The sequence below is a fragment of the Colossoma macropomum genome, unplaced genomic scaffold (genome assembly GCF_904425465.1).
Source record: "Colossoma macropomum unplaced genomic scaffold, Colossoma_macropomum, whole genome shotgun sequence".
NCBI classification, from domain to species: domain Eukaryota; kingdom Metazoa; phylum Chordata; class Actinopteri; order Characiformes; family Serrasalmidae; genus Colossoma; species Colossoma macropomum.
The window spans coordinates 25,730,192-25,749,240 of NW_023494787.1; the positions used below are offsets into that span (position 1 = coordinate 25,730,192).

Consider the following 19,049-nt stretch of genomic DNA (forward strand, 5'->3'; position numbering starts at 1 on the left):
AGCGTGGAGACACAAGGAGCTGCATCTTTACACCACTAAGGAAAAGCTATGAATCTGTATATGTACCACTAGAATTGTTAAGATGAGCTGTGGAAAAGTGGTGCTCAATGCTGGTTCTACAGTAACCTCACCCTGCATGTTCTAGTGTTTTCTAGATCAGTATTGTGGCTTTTAATGTATCACTCATTCCCCGTCCTGTTCCATGTTGGTTAGCATGAAGTCCTTCAGCCAGTAAAAACCCTTCCCTGTAACTGATGAAACATGTAGCAGCAGGAAATGCACAGAATAGGTGCCAGCTGTGTTGCAGAATCATGCTGTTCCACCTACTTTCCGTTAAAAAAAAGTACTGTAAAGAACCAGAGTGCTTACGCAAGAACGCTCAGGGCAAAGGCAGGCAAAGATGTCCCCAGGGATGAAGTGATTTTAAAGAGAGGAAATCATTACTAAATTCCCTGAGGCTGAAAACTTACTGGGCGACCTGACTACCTTTGGCGGATGTAATTAGACTTCTGCAGCCAACCTCTGTGGGTGTACATTTCTCAGCGGACCTGTTGAAGCACCTTGGGCCCACAGGATATAGGGCAGGATTTTAAGCTACAAGACTGAAATGTAGGTCCTGCAACTGGGCCATGCGATCTTATCTTGTCTGATCCATGTTTAACAAAATGATGAAACAATGACGATGATGCCTTTTTTTCAATATATAAGCCATAAATAAGTTTACGGGTGACCTACACTCATTTAGCAGTTAGTCTTTGACACCTTGGGAGTCATGTTTTGACTTTTCTACCAATCTAATAGGAATACCAAATTTCTCTCTTATCTCACTGGTCATAAATGTGAACATTGAACTTCTACAGAAAAAGGCTTAATGTAAAATGCCATACTATGTTTCTAATACACATTTTGGAAACAGACAGTGCCTTTGACCAATAAAACGTGAGAGAAGTCTGGTGTTCCTAGGTCGGAGTTCCACCGATTTTCCAAAAATAAGCACGCACTGTATTTATTAAGATGTAAATAAAGTCATTAAGGCTGGTTTGATGTGAAATGGTGCATTGTAGGGAAATATACTGAGTCAATATTGTTCACGCTGGTGGTGATAGGAAGCACAAGTCTGAAGTATTTATTACCTACAGAAGACAAGGCAAGGCAAGTGAGGTCAATTCAATATGATTTACATAAACAAAAGCAAAAAGAACATCAAAATAAAAAATAAAAGACAAAGTGATTGAGTAAATAGTATAAAAAATATAAAAAGTATTATTTATTCATAAAGTAGCTTAAAAAATAAAAGATTATTAAACAGGCATACAAAGTACATGAAAGCAAAATAAAAACATGAAAGGAAATTAAAGACAAAGGGCTTAAGTGTTATTAAAATTAGCTTATTAAACAGCAAGAATAGAGTGCAAGCACACAAAAAGACAGATGTTTTTAACCTGGATTTAAAAACCTACTTCACAAAAATACATGAAATTGCTTGAAGTCTGCTACCTGGTGCCTGAGACACTGTTTCTCAATAGTTTCATGTTAAAGTTTTGCTTTAAAACTTATTTTTAAGATCCATTCACTGCAGAGAGGTACAAAACAGTTCCCAAAAAAAAACAAACTTTTTTCCATATTTATCACTATTTTACTACCATGCACTACCATGCACTGTAGACATAATCACCCCTGGTTCCTATAAGCACCACTGTAAAGAAATCCAGACTGGTGAGTTTCTTTTCATTGCACCATTAAATCACTCTGAATGTGCTTACATCTTGCTTACATCTCAAGCAAATTATGCAGATTTCATATTGGTGGAATTCCACTTTGATGGGTTTCAGTGGAGAGAAAAAAGCTTAATAGGAATAATACCGCTTTGCCTTTGAAATACAGTTTTCTGTTTAGCAGGACACAGTGTTGACCAGTAAGACATGTAAAAGAAGATTTGAGCTTTTCTTCATTCTGCTGTATTAAGTCACATTGAGCTTTTTTTTTTTTTACAGTAAGTATTTTAGAACAGGATCCCCCAACCTCTGGCCGCAAAACACCCCAGTCCTATACCGAGGGGGGCCGGTGGTTCATAGCTGGCCTATGATGGCACTCTGTCTTAAAAATGAGTGGGAAAATAACTGACTTCACCGTCAATAACAGCTTTAACACAACAGTAATACAAGCCCTACAATAACAGTATACAAAGGCAGCTTTGTCCATTTTTGCCTTTTGCTTCTAGAACCAAAATACACCCTCCCTGACCTTTCAGTTGTCCTCTCATACCAATATTCTGTACACTGACACACGTCATATATTGCAGGGGTAGACACTCAAATATCACTGCGTTGAGAATTTTCCAAAAAATTACATTTTTTAGCAAAGAAATTGAGATTTGTTTTCCAGTGGGCCTTCGAGTTTAAACAGGTGAGCCTTGAGGTGGAAAAGGTTGAGAACCCCTGTTGTAGAACATGCCCACGCACTAACACGCCACGTTCAAGTTCAGCATCTTCCCAAACCTGGTGAGCTGCCTAGTGCCTAATGTGTAAGGAGAGACTCTCGTTATTCCAGTTGACAAAACAGATTCATCAGATTCCAGTTAAACAACCTGCTGAACGAGACCTGGATACAATGGCAGAAGTCCAGTCAAACTTCTTTAAATTGCTACAGAGACACCTCACTATGCAGACCACCGGCTCGTTCCTCGAGGCGCTTCCTAACCGTAACTAACTTCAGGGCCGAAGCTAATCAGCTCAGGTTTCCTCAGGAACGTCTCTGACTGACAACAGGAAAGCAGAACGAACCTGACTGGAAGTAAAGTAAACGTACCTCGCATGGGGTTTTGAATCCACAGGATGCCCCCGATAAGATGAGGAGACTGGCCGAGCATCGTGAGAGCGGAGCGGAGAAAGAAAGCACCTGTTCAGCTGAACCAGACCGAACTAACCGTTCAATCACGCGACCGCTTCTGGCCGTCCGCGTGCATGACACAGTTCTCCACGCGCGATAGACGGTTAAACTGATTAAACTGAGCGTTTGTTTTCTGTCGTTATTACCACCTTTTCTCAATATCTTGATCGGCTCGACCTGTGATTCGCTCTGAATGTAACTGACAGTCGTTCCTCACAATAAAACGGAGATAAACTTCCTGACAGATAAACAGAAAACAAACGACACTGGTGATTTTCTTTCCTCCAATCTGTAGATTGTCTTGTCTTTCAGTGATCCTCTGTGCAGTCAGCCCTGCAGCTCCTGGGCGTCAGTGGGCGGATGACAACAGCGCATGAGCTGAATGATTTGAAATCGCGAATCCGTACAGTATGTGCATCGGTTTGTGTCTCTCTGTGCCGCCTCGGCTAAGACCATCTCCATTTCATACAGCATGCTACGCGCGTACGAGAAGGGCAAAGATGTGCAGCACTAGCCAATCATGAACTCTGCTCACCACAACATCAGTTCCCCACTGCCCCTACATTTGATTTGTTGTCGTTGCGGTCTGTAGCCCCGCGCCTGCACGTTAGCCTGTTAGAATTCAAATTCTCACCGACACAAGTCTTACCTTCGACAGCCATTCTGCTACTCCACAGAGTCACGCATAATTCTCCAGGACCGCGTATCGCTGGGTTCGCCTCCCCTCTCCCTAATCGTCCAGCTCGTTTAACACTTGCTGCAGGCAGGCAACCCCTGTCAAGCTGAGCGCGCTGCTGAAACCGTGTAGCTTTATCTCAGAGAACTGTGGGTCTTGTAGTTGTCACACGTCCGTAACCACAACTAAAGCCGCGCTTCTCCAAGGAAGCTTACAGGAACTTCATTTCCCAGGCAGGAACGCGGCGCCAACACGCAAAAACGGGGGAGTGAATTAACCCCATTTGTTACAAACGTGCAAAAACTAGTAATTTTTTTCTTTTTCTATTTTTAATGAACAGTCTTTTGGTGTCTTGTGTGTTTGTTTTACTTGTACAGCATCAAAGTTGTCTATTTTATGCATATACATTGTTTTATGTTGACACCAGCACTAAAACAAATCCTTGTACATCAGGGCCAAAAGCTTTCCTAGGAAAAAAAAACCTTAGTAAGGATCTTAAGACAAACACTAAGAAATTCATTAGAACGTTCTTATCTTCAATTCTTGTGAAAAAAAAAAATCGCAAGTTCTCAAATATTTTCTTAACGTCTTATTTTCTACAAAGCCCTGCCGGTGACATCCCGTATAAATAAAAATAATGCGTGGCCATGCCATATTAACGCGTGGGTACAAAATCCTAATTTTTTTCCAAAATCCTAATTTTTTTCCACGAGATCATGCCTTATTAAGCTGTGGTCAAGGCTTAATGATCCCATTATCTCATTGCATGAGGATCTCATTCCCACGCCTTACTAAGTCGTGGCCATGACTAAATTATCTCGTTCCTATGCCCTACTAAGTCACATTATTTTTATTTATACGGGACGTCACCAGCAGGGCTCTGTCATTTTCTTCAGAAAAATGTACTTATTTTCACATAGGCTATAGAAAATGTTCTCATACAGCTTAGGTTGTACATCAATATCATGTTAAATTTTACAGATTAGTGGAATTTTAGCAGCTATATTCTGTCACACTCATTAGAAGTTACCATTTAAGAAGTTTAGCCTGTCCAGTCTAAGACAAGTGTGAGGCTGTCATACGGGTAAGAAACTAATTAAGAATATATTTTTTCAAGAATACCACGTTCTTACAATACTTTTTTACCGACCTTGTTAATTCATATATTGTTAATTAATGCAATTTAAAAGACACAATTCTTTATTAAGATACTCTTCAGTCAAACTGTAGTGATTCTTGCCCACCTCTAAAATTTCCTCTGAGGTTTGATTACATCACTGTGTACCAGCAGGCACTAAAGAATAATACTGACCAATAATAATTCCATGTTTCTCTTCCCCCTCCCACCACTCTCAAGTGGAATGCTCAGCCAGCTCTGAGACCCTCACTGATAACGTTTCCTTTAGAAGTGTGTCACAGTATGGAAGGAAAATAAATTATGATTTCTGATTCATGTTGACTTTAACCTTTGGTACATTATAAGCCATAAATGCTACTTAATGCTTAGTACATGAACAGTGATAGAATTTGTCACTGGACAGAGAATGTGAGGTTGTGCAGAACGTGAACTTTAATCTGAGGGTAGGCTCAAATTCTCTTCATGTTACAAATCACCCATTTTAGGGGAGCAAAAGTAATCGGACAGTTGGCTTCCCAATTGTTTCTAGAGCAGTTATCACTGTCATTAGTTTATGTATTAGAGTATTAGTAGAGTTGATTCCGGATGTTGCATAAGCATTTGGAGTCTGTTACTGGCATCTTTCAACATGAGGACCAAAGAAGTGTCAATGGCAGGCATTACAATCCATCAGAATAAATCAATTAGATATACACAGTCGAGTCACATTATTTTGACCACTTCAAGTCCACAAGCTGGCGGTGGCAGCATTATGGTCTGGGGAATGTTTCCATGGCATTCTCTGGGCCCACTCATCCACGTGGAAGGCACTCTCAACTGATTTGCATATGAATCCATCCTTGCAGATCACGTACACCAGTGCATGCTGATTGTCTTTCCTGAGGCGGATGGGATCTTCCAGCAAGACAATGCGACATGTCACACGGCTAGAAACGTCCGACACTGGAAGAGCATGACTAAGGCGGAAGAGCATGACAAGTGCTACCCTGGCCCCCTAATTCCCCAGATTTGAACCCAATTGAGCATCTGTGGGACCACCTTGATCGTTGTGTTCGCTCTATGGATCCTCCCCCATGCACTCTCTTCAGCAGCTGTGGGATGCACTGCAGTTAGCAATGGCTCCAGATACCTGTGAGAACCTACCAGGACCTTATTGAGTCACTCCCGGCCAGTCTAGCTGCTGTCCATGCTGCACACGGCTGTTACTCTGGATATTAGCTGGTGGTCATAATAATGTCACTCGACTGTGCAGCATGTCAAAATAAACTGAGTAGTACATTGTGGAAAAAAAAAACACAAATAAAGTAAGTGAGCTTATAATTAGCACACAACCTGGCAGACCACTTAAGACCTCAGTGGTGAATAACTGAAGAATGTTTCAGTCAATCATAAAGGAATAATTGTTGAACAGATCAGAAACTTATGTCTCAAGAGCAGAAAGATCATGTAAGCTGTATGAGGAAGGTGTGGAGAAAAAAAGGACAGCATCTTAACTGCATCTTAAATGCCTCAAAACTCAGGGGGGGAGTTGCTTCATCTTGCAGCAGGATAAAAAGTGGAAACATACTGTTCAAGCAGCTCCATTGTTTTTCAGGAGAAAAATGTGGGATGTTCTTGACTGGCCAAGTCAGACACCTAATCTGAACCAACTGAGCATGCATTTCCCTTACTAAAGGCAGAAATGAAGAGAAAGAACCTAACAAAAAGGCTTGCATTACAAGAAAAAACTGAGAAACGGCTGAACAACAGGACTAGACGAACATTGACAGCAAAGATACGCAGTGCTATGGTGATGTATCTGAGTCACAGACTTAAAGCAGTCATTGACTGCGAAGGATTTGCAGCCATGTACTATAAGTATAAGCTTAATTTAAGATTAACTTCTTTTTTCTAGTTACTCCAGGTCCCTAAACATGAATACAAAGTACTGTGATTCCTACATGGTTCACCCAATATAGACGTAAATAATCTCAAACCCAAACATTTTGCACTTCTTTCTTGCAGCCATGGTTTCAGGCTGGTGAGCTGATAACACAATAACAGAAATGATCTCTGTCCAATTACTGCACATATTTATGCAGTGACAAAGAGAACTATACTGAATTCCTGAATATGTATACATATGTACAGTCCAGTTGTGAAACAGGGGAATGCTACACAAAGGTTTCAAATTCCAGACTCCACCGTGCTTAGAAAGATAAGGAAATCTGTACAGTGTGTAGCTATTGTCTGTTTGGTCCAGATAAAGCATCACTAGTGTTGTTTGGCATGTATGGCTTTGAGTACAGATACAGTAAGTCTTGTCATTAAGTCTTGTTCGCATTCCTGCAAACCAGTTTGGTTGGTCTTTTTCACCTGCCAGTCTCGTTTAGAATGATTCAGGCAGAAAACAGATTTTGCTGATAGTAATGTGCTGTTCTTTAGCTCCACTTAATCTGCTGTTGCAACTTAAGAGAAGGGTATGAAATGACCAAATTTTGAAAAGCAGTGCTGTTTTATGTGAAGTTCTGGCCAATATGACAAGCAGAAGCAGGCGTTCTTGAGTATTTTACTAGCATTATGTATTTTTCATCAATAATATCATTGACTTACACTCAAGTGCATTTGCAATAAAAGGAATTGCTGCTTACTCAGTTACATTCAGTCACTCAGATCTGGCTCCTGGTTTATATTTTATGTTTAATTTCATCACGATGTGTTGCCAACAGCAGCAAAACCACTGTGTCAGCTTCTTGATCTAAGCAGCAAACAGCTACTAAGGCCCCTGAGCCACAACCAAGCACTGTATGTTGATTTTTCTTTTTTTTTTCTTTTTTTTTCTTTGGTAACACAATGCAGTGAGTCCTTGGTAACTATTGTTCAGGTCAGGTCAGCTTCACAGCAGGGGGCTTTTCTAAGGTACCCAAGTTAAAGATGTCCCATAGCAATGTCAATGTTGTAGGTAAACTGAATGATGATTCAAAACCCAAATAAAACCTGCTCAGCGATGGTCCTGTTGGGGGTCCTGACCATTGACCATTGTGTAATTGTAGCGCTACAAAGTGCTGCTATATCATTAGCGAACCTAACTAAATGGACAATAGGAGTAGAAAAACGGTAAGTGTACTTGAATATGAATGAAGTGGCCAGTGAGTGTATATATGTATATATATATATATATATATATATATGGGGAAACACGTATTTTAATACAGTAATTTAATACAGTTCCAGCACTGGTGGTGTACATATATATATATATATATATATATATATATATATATATATATATATATATATATATACTACATATATACACACTATGTTAAAATATATATACATGTAAATACTTTCCTACATATTAATGCTGGAAAAAGTTCACACAACAAGTAGGTGTTGGTGAGAGAGCTTCCTAAAGAGCTGGTTTGATGATATGCAAGTGGACCACAACTAATCATCCCCCGAAAACCGTGCAAAGCAAGGATTCACAACACAGATTGTGATTGTCAGACTATAGTGAGGAATGTAAGAGAGAAGCCAACAGTCACTAGCTGCAAGACAACATGAAAGCAGCAGAAACAGAGATGTGCATCTAAAATTTGCACACAAGCACATAAGCAGTCTTTTGAAACAATGTCCTCTGGTCAGACAAAACAAAAATAGAACTCTTTGGCAATAAATCAGTTCATCATGTTTGGAGAAGGTAATGCTGAAAGATGGATGTTTCAACAAGACAACGTACCCAAACATGCAGCTGAAATAACTTCAGACTAGTTTCTAAACAAGAAGGTGAAGGTGCCCCAGCATGCAAGATTAATTAACGGTCTAGCCAGTGGTTTGAACATATATTTTAAGCTAATATGTAATAGTCTCATAACTATAATAATAATAACAACAACAACAACAACAACAACAATGATAATATTTACATAGCACTGTTCAAATCCATTCCTAACCAAGCACAGGGTTAAAGGGGGTAACAAAGTATCCAGAGAAACAGATACACTACAGTCTGTTACTGTAGAACTACAAGGTGCACCTATATGGTAAGTGAAGCTGACAAAATGGACAACGAGTGTTGAAACAAAGATGTGGTTTTAATGAAGTGGCCAGTAGGTGTATGTATGTATACAAAAATCTGGCATCAGACTTACCTGGCTTTAATTTCGAGAAGCTTGCTTCAGCTCTGCATATCAGCACCTCTGATCTTTGGTCTCAGATCTCAAGTCATCATTCTCTCTCCCCATTCATTCACATTCAGCTGTGCCTTGCTTATTTCACATGGGCCCTACACTCAGACTCAGCATGTTTGTGAGGATTTCCCCTGGGTATTTCAGAAGAGAAATAGCAAGCAGCTGTTTTCAGTGATTGAAAATGTTCCTCTTTAAAATTGTGAATGGATATTAGTAGGTGCGATACAAAACAGTCAACAGTCATCACAAAAAGATTATGCTGTGACTGGGAGCAGATGTATCATCAGTGTGCCCTCTGCTGGATATGCGTGTATATTACAAAGCACTGCTCATCAATGTTACAGCTGAAAAATCTATTAATTTAAAACTACAATTTCACAGCTGAGGTGAAATATGCTCAGGACCATGTATTAGTAGAAAACGCTACATTTAACCTTATTGTGACATTTAATTACATGTAAGTACAGTTTATGAGACATTAAGAGCACACAAATGAAAGATAAAATATCAGTTCATACACATTTCTGAGAAGCTTTTAATCCAAATTTCAACTATTAAAAAAAGTAAACTTTCCTACCACCAGTATTACTCTTCTACCACTACAAACTACACCGAGTTTCCAGTTTATCAGGTACGCCTACGCTGTAGGCTCACTGGCCAATTTATCAGAAACACCTTGTAGGTTCACAATTACTGACAGTGACCCACCAGTCACTGCATAATGAGCTGTTCACCCTCTTCACCGTCCATCAATGAAACCTCTGATGACCAGATATCAACTGAAGAGTCCATTCTCAGCACAAGAGTGACTCCAGCATGTTAGTACCATGCTTGTGCGTATTGTGCTGGTAGAGAATCCAACTACTATTGGTCCTGTGGTCAGAAACTGACCACTGATGAAGGGTTAGAAAATGACTAATGTAATTGTACACAGTGTAAAGTCCAGCAACACTGCTGTACTTGAAACACTTGTACCACATTAAAACCATGTTGGGATCACTGCTGGGCTGGGAATGGTCCATCTCCCAAATAATATCTGGTGAGCAATGTTTCTGTGGTGGTCGTTTTTCCATTGATAGAAAGGATAGAGGGTGATTTGTGCATAGCAACTGATGGGATACAGTAGATATTTGTACACTACAACTTACATTATTAGTAAAACCTAGGAACACGTGAAATGACTTCAGTATCCAAGTTTTGCAATTTAAATTCCGTTGTTTTTATGTAATTTTGTGGCTGACCTCAATTTTTGAGTTAACTGAAAATCAAATATTAAGTTAACAGTTGAACAGTCTGTGTTATATGTTGTAAGGTAAACTTGTATTTTGATATTTAATAAATTGAAAATTTAAAGTCACTTACTTTTTGAAGTTAAAATGACTATTTAAAGTTAAAACAACAATCCTAAGCATCCTTAGAGGCCCCAAAATCAAGAAATAATGTCTTTAAACCACAGCAATGGCACACTTGTGGCACACTTGTCAAAAGGAGAAAATGCCTGGTGGGACTGTATGATAAATGAAATCCCAGCTAGATATTGTTTACCTAACTAAGATGTAGAACTAGAAGAATTAGGAGGACTTTGGACTTAACTATGAAGTTAAAGCTGGGTGAATTCTAGTGTCGAGTTGAGTTAGCTGTGTAATAATTTGCCTTATAACAGTGTATACAGTATATACAGTGTATACTTGGATCTATATAATAGGTACTGATAAAAAGGTCAAAGTCTATAAAATAGCTGCTCACTGTACGTATCTGTCTATATCTTATTTATAGCAGCAAACTCAATCCTCTCTCCTCTCCTCGCTTTTAGAGTGCATGATGTCATAAAAAAGTGCCTCCTTGTGTCACACAAGTAGCGTGATGATGACCTCATCGTCCCGGCCCTGCCACAACATCTCTCCCTCAAAGTCAACTTTGCCATGCTTCCTGGCCCTCATCAGGATGCCCACTACTTTGTCAGAGATTCGCACATATCTGTCAAACAGTTGACCGAAGGTGATCCGGGTGTAACCATCCGGGTCCGGGTCAGCCATGGTCCGTATGATGAAGCACATGTGTTCGATCTCGCGCTGGATGTGTGCCTCGGCCCGCTTTGCCCTCTCTGCTGTCTTGCTGCCCTCCTTGGGCCGTCCGTAACCCTCCTCGCCTTTCCGCAGGCGCGTGGACATGGAGTACTCATAGTCGAAATCGTCGCTGAAAGGGTTCAGCTTCTGGTTGATGGTGTGTTCCGAAGCCCAGTTCTGCCAGCGGCTCTTTAGATTCCCCACAGCGCTGTACTTGGTGGAGAGGGCGTTTATTTTATTGGCATCCTCCACTTCCTTTTTGGACCTGTGAAAGTAAAATAGATTGTGTTAAATAAATACACTTTTAAATTACAAAATAAAAGTCTTTCAAACTGCTCTATGACCACAAACATATAAATATGGATGAGACCTTGAAAATACTTGGAGAATATAAAAGTTTTAATTTTTACAAATGAGGGCAGAAACCTTAACTAGAATATTTGTTTGATATAGAGATTTGATTATATTGGTGGAGACCAATATAATGCAAGTAGCAACTACCTTTCATTGTAATTACTAGTCATTTAAAGTAACTACTACGAATGATTTGGTAACTACTGTGAAGTACATATGCAAGTCAAGAGTGAAGAACTTAGTTGTGGGCCTGCATATGCACCCTCAGTGTTTAAAGTACTATCCGGACCGTACTCACCCAAGTGATGATGGTCTCTTGATCTTGAGTGATGATGACTCTTCTTCATTCTCTTTGGTGTCCTCCAGGTTCTCCAAATTAGTGTCCAATTCCAGCACTCTCTCCTTTGCTTCAGATGAGTGGCTGTCCTCATTAGCTTCCCTGGCCTTCTTCTGCTCCTTCTCCATCTCTTTCCAGCTCTGTGTCAGCTCCGAGACCATATTAGAGCACTTCCTGCGCCGTGTGGGTGAGCTCCTTTTGTTCAGCATCTTGTCCAGTTCCTCTGTTGTTGGGTCCTTACAAATGAGGTTGGTCAGAAACCCAATGCCGGCGCTCTTCTCCTGGACGTCTCGTGTCACCGTCTTGACCACCTGCTTGGTCTTGATACGAGATTCCTCAGGTTCCTCCTCCACTTTCTTCTCCTTCACCTGACCCTGGGGCTTTTGAGTCTGGCTAAGAGGAACTTTCTTCTGAGAAGGTTGAGGCTTGGTCTGTTCCTTCTTGATGGTTTCAGGGGGCCCATAACTGTCTGGGGCCCAGCCTGTGGGCTCGCTGGCCTGCTTCTCCTCATTCTCGCATATCCACTGCTGCCAGCTCTTTGCCAAGTTGCACACTACACTCAGCGTCCGCAGCTTCTTGATGTTCTTGTTGGTCGAGGGCTTCCTCGAGAACGAGTTTGCAGGCTTAGTCTCAGACATGGCTGGAAGGAACCTGTTAGTGCTTACTCTTCTCTGTTGTTTTTGTACTCCACACTGTTGTTATTCTCTATATCTCTGGTAATTTCTAGACACAGTGTCCTCTCTTAAGCAGCGATAGCTTTCAAATGAGGAGCAAACCCTGCATGATGGTGGAAAGTATGCCCGGCATGCCCACCTCCCTGCCGATCGTCTTTCCCTGACACTTTCCCCCGACCTCGGGGGGACTGCTGCGGAATCACGTTTCATCAGAGACAGTGGCCATTGCTGAAGGTAAACAGGGCAGAACTCTGAGAGGGCTCTAAGCTCATTCAAGCTCCGTGCAAATGCGCAGACAGCTGTATGGGCACGCACACTGACCGGCCAGGCCACACAGCTTATCTGGATGTGTTCCCTCTAATGCACGAGGCTTGCTGTTGTTCAGTATAAGGCTTGAATTAGTCAGCAGTTTAAACCTACATCTACTCAATGAATTCAGAATTAATAGGTCCTCCAAGATCCTCCAAGGAGATTTGTAAATGCAAAGAGAGCACAGGCACTGAATTTCTTATCAGAGAATTACAGTGCAGATACCAAAATGACAAACATCTATTAGAGTGGATCGATGTGTAATCAGCAGGGATGAACAATATCGGAATCATATCTGTTTTGGCAGATAAATGCCTTGTAAAAATTTGGCAACAGATATTTAGATTTGACCGATATTTCAAAATTATATTTGATGATATATTTGTTTTCTGCATTTGCATCCCTATAGAAGTAAATGTTAGAATTTTCTGTAATGCATTGTAAAGTATTTTTAGTCCCAATTTCTAAATTTTCTGTATGCATATCGCTGCTGTTGGAAGAAAACGTTGTATCTCCATTTTTGTCATTTTTCAGTTTTTGGCATAATTTAAACATGCCTATTGCCATTTACATTGTGTATAAACAGCCTAAAATGACTTGGAAAAAAGTCAGTTACATTAAACAACCAATAACAGCGATATATAAAGTTACACATAGCCAATCATGTTAAACATTATATTTTACACAACGCATAATGTTATCGTTGATGTATGAGATATGAATAGTTAGTATAGTGTAGAGGGCACTACCTTTGCCTTCCACGGACTTGGGGTTCAATCCCTTGCCTATATATATATATATGTTATTTATATAATATATTTTATAAATAAACAATAACGCTATACACAATGTTTATGTATTAACATCAGTATTGGCAGATATGTTCATGAAAAATATTGGACATTGGCATTGGCTCACAATTCCTATTTCCCTACAGTGTCATATCACAGCTACCACTTATTCAAGTGTCTTTGAGTCCACTACGAAAAATTCTGTTGAGTCTTTGTTTATGGAAGGCATATTGAATTGTGTATGAAATGTGTTATATAAATAAACCTGCCTTGCCTCTGTTGTGTGAAGGATGAATCCACTGGTAAAATAACCTGTGCTAAAATGAGCAAATTTACTTTTGCTGAGCTACTCTGTGTTGCTGATAGTTGTAAATGTGGAGCATTTGTCAAACACTTGTTCATGTTCAAAGTCATTGCAGATGTTCTTTGCTAAAACATCTGGGAAATATTAAACAGGAAATGTGATGCATGTGGAGTCACAAGACGTGGAACTGCTTAAGAACAAGCTTGTAAAAAATGCTGAAATTCACTGATGCATGTAGATTCAGGTTAGATACAGAACACCATACATGTATCAGATTTCCATCAGTTTGCCACTGAAGAAGCGCTGTAATGCAGCTCACAGCAAAAAGATGGAGTGATATATACAGCACATGGAGGCCATGCATGGAGCAAGTTTGCCAAAGGCAAGCCTCATTTGATCCAGGTCTGTAGTGCTGATGTCTCTGCCCAGTAAAGAATGTGACACCTGAAGGAGACGTGAAGTCCTACTTGCGTATGTTAGTGGATCATCTTGCATCGCATCTGGCACCATGCAAAGACATGCAGACATGAACCAAGTTACACTGTGCTTCTCTATCAGTTACATTTTGCTGTATTACTCTTGCATAGCCATGCATTTATGTGTATATGTGCATTTGTTCTGAATAAAGGTTGAATGTATGTTCTATATTTAGAAAGTTTTTATGTGTCTGTTTTTGTTTTCTGGATGAATTTAAGCCCTGTATTATTAGTATCAGGCTGGAGCAGCGGCCAAATGGTGGCAGCTGTTAGCTATCAGTCATGAAGGAGTGGATGTGTGTCAGTGAGCATGTGCAGGAAACAGAAGACCTGCTGGTGACCCTGGGGGGAATTGTGTGTAATCAAACTCTGATCTCATATCTGTTGGTCAAAATAACAACACTGGGAATTATTAATTGCTAAAAAAGCACAATTTGCAAGAAGAGTTGTGCTGAAGTAGAGTTTTTATGTATTGCATGTAATTGCATGTGACCTAAAATGACTTCATAGCTGAACTGACTTCAGTCAGAATAATTTATCTTCTTAATAAATACTGAATGAAAAGATGGATAAAGTCTATAGATATAACACACCCTGTCCAGACTCAAAGAGAATGCCAAATATAAGGTACGTGTCATGCACAATTAAACTGTCTCAGTGTTTAATAATAAGTTTATTATTTTTATGATGATGATGATGATGATGATTATTATTATTATTATTATTATTATTATGTTTATTATTATGTTTATTATTATTTACTCAATTTGCTTTTTTTTTCTTCTTTATTTTACCTCCAATATCTGGGCCAGCTTTGTCTTCTGATATCGATATAATACAATACCCAACACTACTAATACGCCATCTCTTATTTAAAATACATACTTTGTCTTTTATATTTTTTGCTTTAGTTTTAGTTGTCATAGTAAAGTACCCAGACTTAAAGTCAGCACAGTATACATCATCTAACTATGGGACTGAGGATTGTTTCTTCATCACATTTGGAAAATATCAAATTTTATATCTCAAGAAGCAGCGATTGATTACTTACTGAATTGTGTTTCCATTTGTGATTCAATTCACATTTGTATCTTCATTTAGGTTGTTTTTTCTTTGACCGCTTTAGTTTTCTGTTATAACCCTGGTTTTAGGACTATCTATGTGCAGGCAGTACTCTTGAGTTGTGTGTGCACTGTCAAACCAGTAGAGGTCCTCATCGTTACAGCATAGCAGGTCAGCAACAGGACAGGATTTGGTCAGTGCTCTTCTGCTGAGACAACTGCTCTACAGCTACACTACCATTCAAAAGTTTGGAATCTGTTTTCATCAAAATGAAACCATGTAGTTGCAGATAAATGTATGAAATGATTGTAGATGTTTCTAAAATTAAAGCTGTATAGCATCAGTAAAAAAGGTATAAAGAAAAATCACTATCCAGAGTACCTTTTATTTCAAAAGTGGCGATCAAATCTCAAGGCAGATTACATAACTAATTCTTCTGCAAATATATAAACACATTATATTATTTATCAACTGATAACATCCTGAAATATTGAATGAAATGTAATTGAATGAAAATTCTGTTTGATGTCTAGTTTAGAATATCAAAGTCCATACTGTATTTTGGCTTTAGCCATTATTGTAATGAAATTTCAAAGATTATTACGACAAGTGATTCCAAACATTTGAATGTTAGTGTACATAGTTCCAGACAGCACTGTAACCTGGATGTATTGAAAATGTACTGTAAATCTCAGTGGCAAAGTATTACTATGATTGCTAGGCCTTCAGTTTGGGCCATAAACAACAAACACCTCTATGACAATGCTAAGTTCTGCTAGCACCCCTATGGGATTCTAGTAGTATGTTAGCACTACGCTAATGGTGACACACGTAAACAATTTTTGTCCGTTCTAGACTAAACATGGAGATCTGAATCTCGTGAACAATGTTCCATATTTTATTTGATGCTTGTGACAGATTATACTAAATAAAATTATAATAAAAAATACAGACATGTATTTTTTGATTTCTCTGAAAACATCGGAGGGCCCTGAGGGTTCACCACAGGTAAATGTATATGTGTCCAAAGTATATTATTCTATGTAAGCTCATGAATTCACTAAATCATTGCAGACATGTTGCAGGAGTGCTTAAGAGTGGCAGTTTAGTTTCAAGCCTATTCTGTAAAATGAAATCCACTTAACCTTTTAAAATCCCAGGCTTTTTACATTCTGAGGCTTATTATTGGTTAAAGGCCTTCAGGAGCTGCTGAATAAAAAGAATTTAATTCCATTTGTGTTGGTACTACATTCTCCAGGTTACCAAGACCAGACATGGGCACCCTTGAATAAGCATATTTGTTCACTTATGCTATGTTCAGTGCTGCTCTACAATAGGCGGATGTGATGACCTGAGGAACTGCAATATTTCCACACTTTCACACCTCCAAACAGGATCAGTGCAGTCTCCCATAGGAGACACCACTCTGGACACAAAATGTGGTTGTGGGCGGAGCTTCAAGGATGAGTGTTACATGATGAAGACCTCATGCGGTCATAGGGTTTTCCAGGTCATGGGTCAATGCCATAAATACTTTTTCTTTCCAGCTAACTTGAGGTCATTGAGACTACCTCATCATGCTCACTATCTCCAAAAAAAAAGCTGTAATAAACATGAAAACACAAGCTTGGGCCAGAGAATACAGCTGTCCCAGGGTGGTCTTGTTCGAAAAAGACAGTCCACTCTATGTTAGTTTAGGAAGCAGACTATAAAACTGACTGTTGTTGAATGAACAAGAAACATCTTTCTTCTGAAGTACTCAATTTAAAGCACGGCTCTCGCAGAGACATTCTTTCCATCTCAGCTCTGTACATTAGCTTCATGACTGGACCACGTCCCTCTCGAAAAATATTAATATGTTACTCATACCAGCTTCATACCCGCCTCAGGTGGTTTCCATTCTGGCTAAGCTCTAAATTGATTAATCACCTCCATCATTACGATGGATAGTGGCCTTGTCCAGAAAGCCAGGTGGTAACTGGCTCTCCATGACGATGATGTCTCGTTGACCAGAGCTTCCTGAGCCCACCTGGACCGAGAGCCTCCCTGTCTGCCCAGATGGGCTGCATGGTTGAGGGGGCAGAGTGAGAGCACCTGTGCCCCGCTTCCCCGCTTCTCCTCCGCTCTATTTATCTTTCAGTTTCTCCGAGTCGCTGTTCCTGAGCTTGTTTTGTTTGGCCATCACAGCTAATTGAGCAGAGTCAGACCTGGTTGCACCATCCGAACCCTTGGGGGCTTTTGCTGGTTTGCAGGGTCAAAAGCCTGCAGTATAGTTTGATTTGCCCTAATTGGATTTATGTTGTGGCAATCTGTCTTTGATTAAAGGGATCATTAAGTGCTAAATGTTGACGAAAAAAGTGGCAAATACTCTGTTCTGGCTTGTGATTTTCATATATATTATGTCATTAGTGGAAAAGGCACTGCAGTATAAGTTACCACAGACATTTTCCCTTAGAACTAAATGTTGGAATCAGGGTGTGAGGCAGAGCCAGCAGGAGGGTGTGAGACCCCTCCCTTCAGGAGGCCCACAGACATGGCTATTTAAATAAATAAATAAATAAATAAATACTATAAATAAATGCATGCTCAGCAGAATTCTGGCGTGTGTTAACATAACTACGTAACAGTTACATAAATGATAGAATAAGCCATAATGATATGAGTAGTTTCAGCACAGTATACTTGACTTTATAAGCTTGGAGGATAATAAAAATTTGGCGAAAAATTACTGTCTGCAGAATAATCACAATAAATGACATCATTGTGATCCAAATTCAGTTACAAACCACCACATGTACACGTTAAAGAGCCCTAACCTATGGCCTGCATTTTCTCTCATGGAAATTTAATTACCGTATAATTACCAACTGGGCTAGCTTCTAATATTGCTTACAATTTTGTAATTATAACTATATTCGCCACAGACGGCACATAACACTGTTAACATCCAGTGGTTCTCTTGTTAGCTGGTTGGAAACCAAAATTTTGCCACACTGCAACGTTAGCACCCTTCTTCTGGACAAGCTTGTCTATTTTTATTCTTCACTGGAGAGCAGATCTTATGTGATGGATCTCCTTAGTTTCATTTGTATGTTCCCCAGCATTTTTTGCCAGACTGAAAATCTACATACTCTTTCCAAAAGGCGTTCATGTGCAATTCATTACTTAGTAATGTTCTGTTTGTAGAGCCAATATTTAAGCAACCTTTTCTTTTGTATATTTTTTAAATCAAGACTAATAAATTAGACTGACTGTACAAAAAGGGAATGGTTAAATAAAGCTAAAGCTATAAAAAATCATGTGTCACATGAAAGAGAGCAAAAGAACGATAATTTGTATAATAATAATAACAATCAAATTGCAACATTTGGTAATGTCAAGTGTCATTCCATAACACTCACGCTAACCTGCAAGAAAATGAGTAGGCTCATATCAGGCAAGCTGAAGCCAAAAGTAAATAAATAAATAAATAACTTTAACAAATAGTTATTTTTGTCTTTGACCAACAAAACAAGGGAGAAATGGAGCCAATTTGAAGAAAATTACTGTAAAATATTCTAAAAAGTGAGGGAGGATGAGGACAGGCCACATACTAAGGAAGTAGACACTGAAAACAATGACATAGTGACATAGGAAGATGGTAGGCCTAGCAAGGGAGCTGAATATGTATTTAATGCTAGAGGGGACAGTGATGCTATTTGTTGTTCAATATGTTTACTTAATAAATGATTAGGTGTGTGTTGTGTGTCTACATGTGTGTTGTGCTGGTGGGGATAATTACCACAGTTTGTTCCCCTAATG

The 19,049-nt window shown here is 39.4% G+C and overlaps 2 protein-coding genes across 2 annotated transcripts in view; both read right to left on the reverse strand.

Annotated features, from left to right (window-relative positions):
- Positions 1-3,454, reverse strand: part of samd12 (sterile alpha motif domain containing 12) — a 104,412-nt gene extending 100,958 nt beyond the window's left edge. Inside the window, exon 1 of the mRNA XM_036566643.1 lies at positions 2,809-3,454. Coding sequence (XP_036422536.1) covers positions 2,809-2,869 — 61 coding nt within the window. The 5' untranslated portion in view covers positions 2,870-3,454. The remainder of the gene's footprint in view (positions 1-2,808) is intronic.
- Positions 3,455-9,392: 5,938 nt separating this feature from the next.
- Positions 9,393-12,421, reverse strand: abrab (actin binding Rho activating protein b). The gene is made up of 2 exons (XM_036566644.1): positions 11,594-12,421; positions 9,393-11,206 (listed from the first exon to the last, which is right to left on the reverse strand). Exons 1-2 carry the CDS (start codon positions 12,268-12,270, stop codon positions 10,723-10,725), a joined length of 1,161 nt encoding a protein of 386 aa, XP_036422537.1. The 5' UTR covers positions 12,271-12,421; the 3' UTR covers positions 9,393-10,722.
- Positions 12,422-19,049: the final 6,628 nt, after the last annotated feature.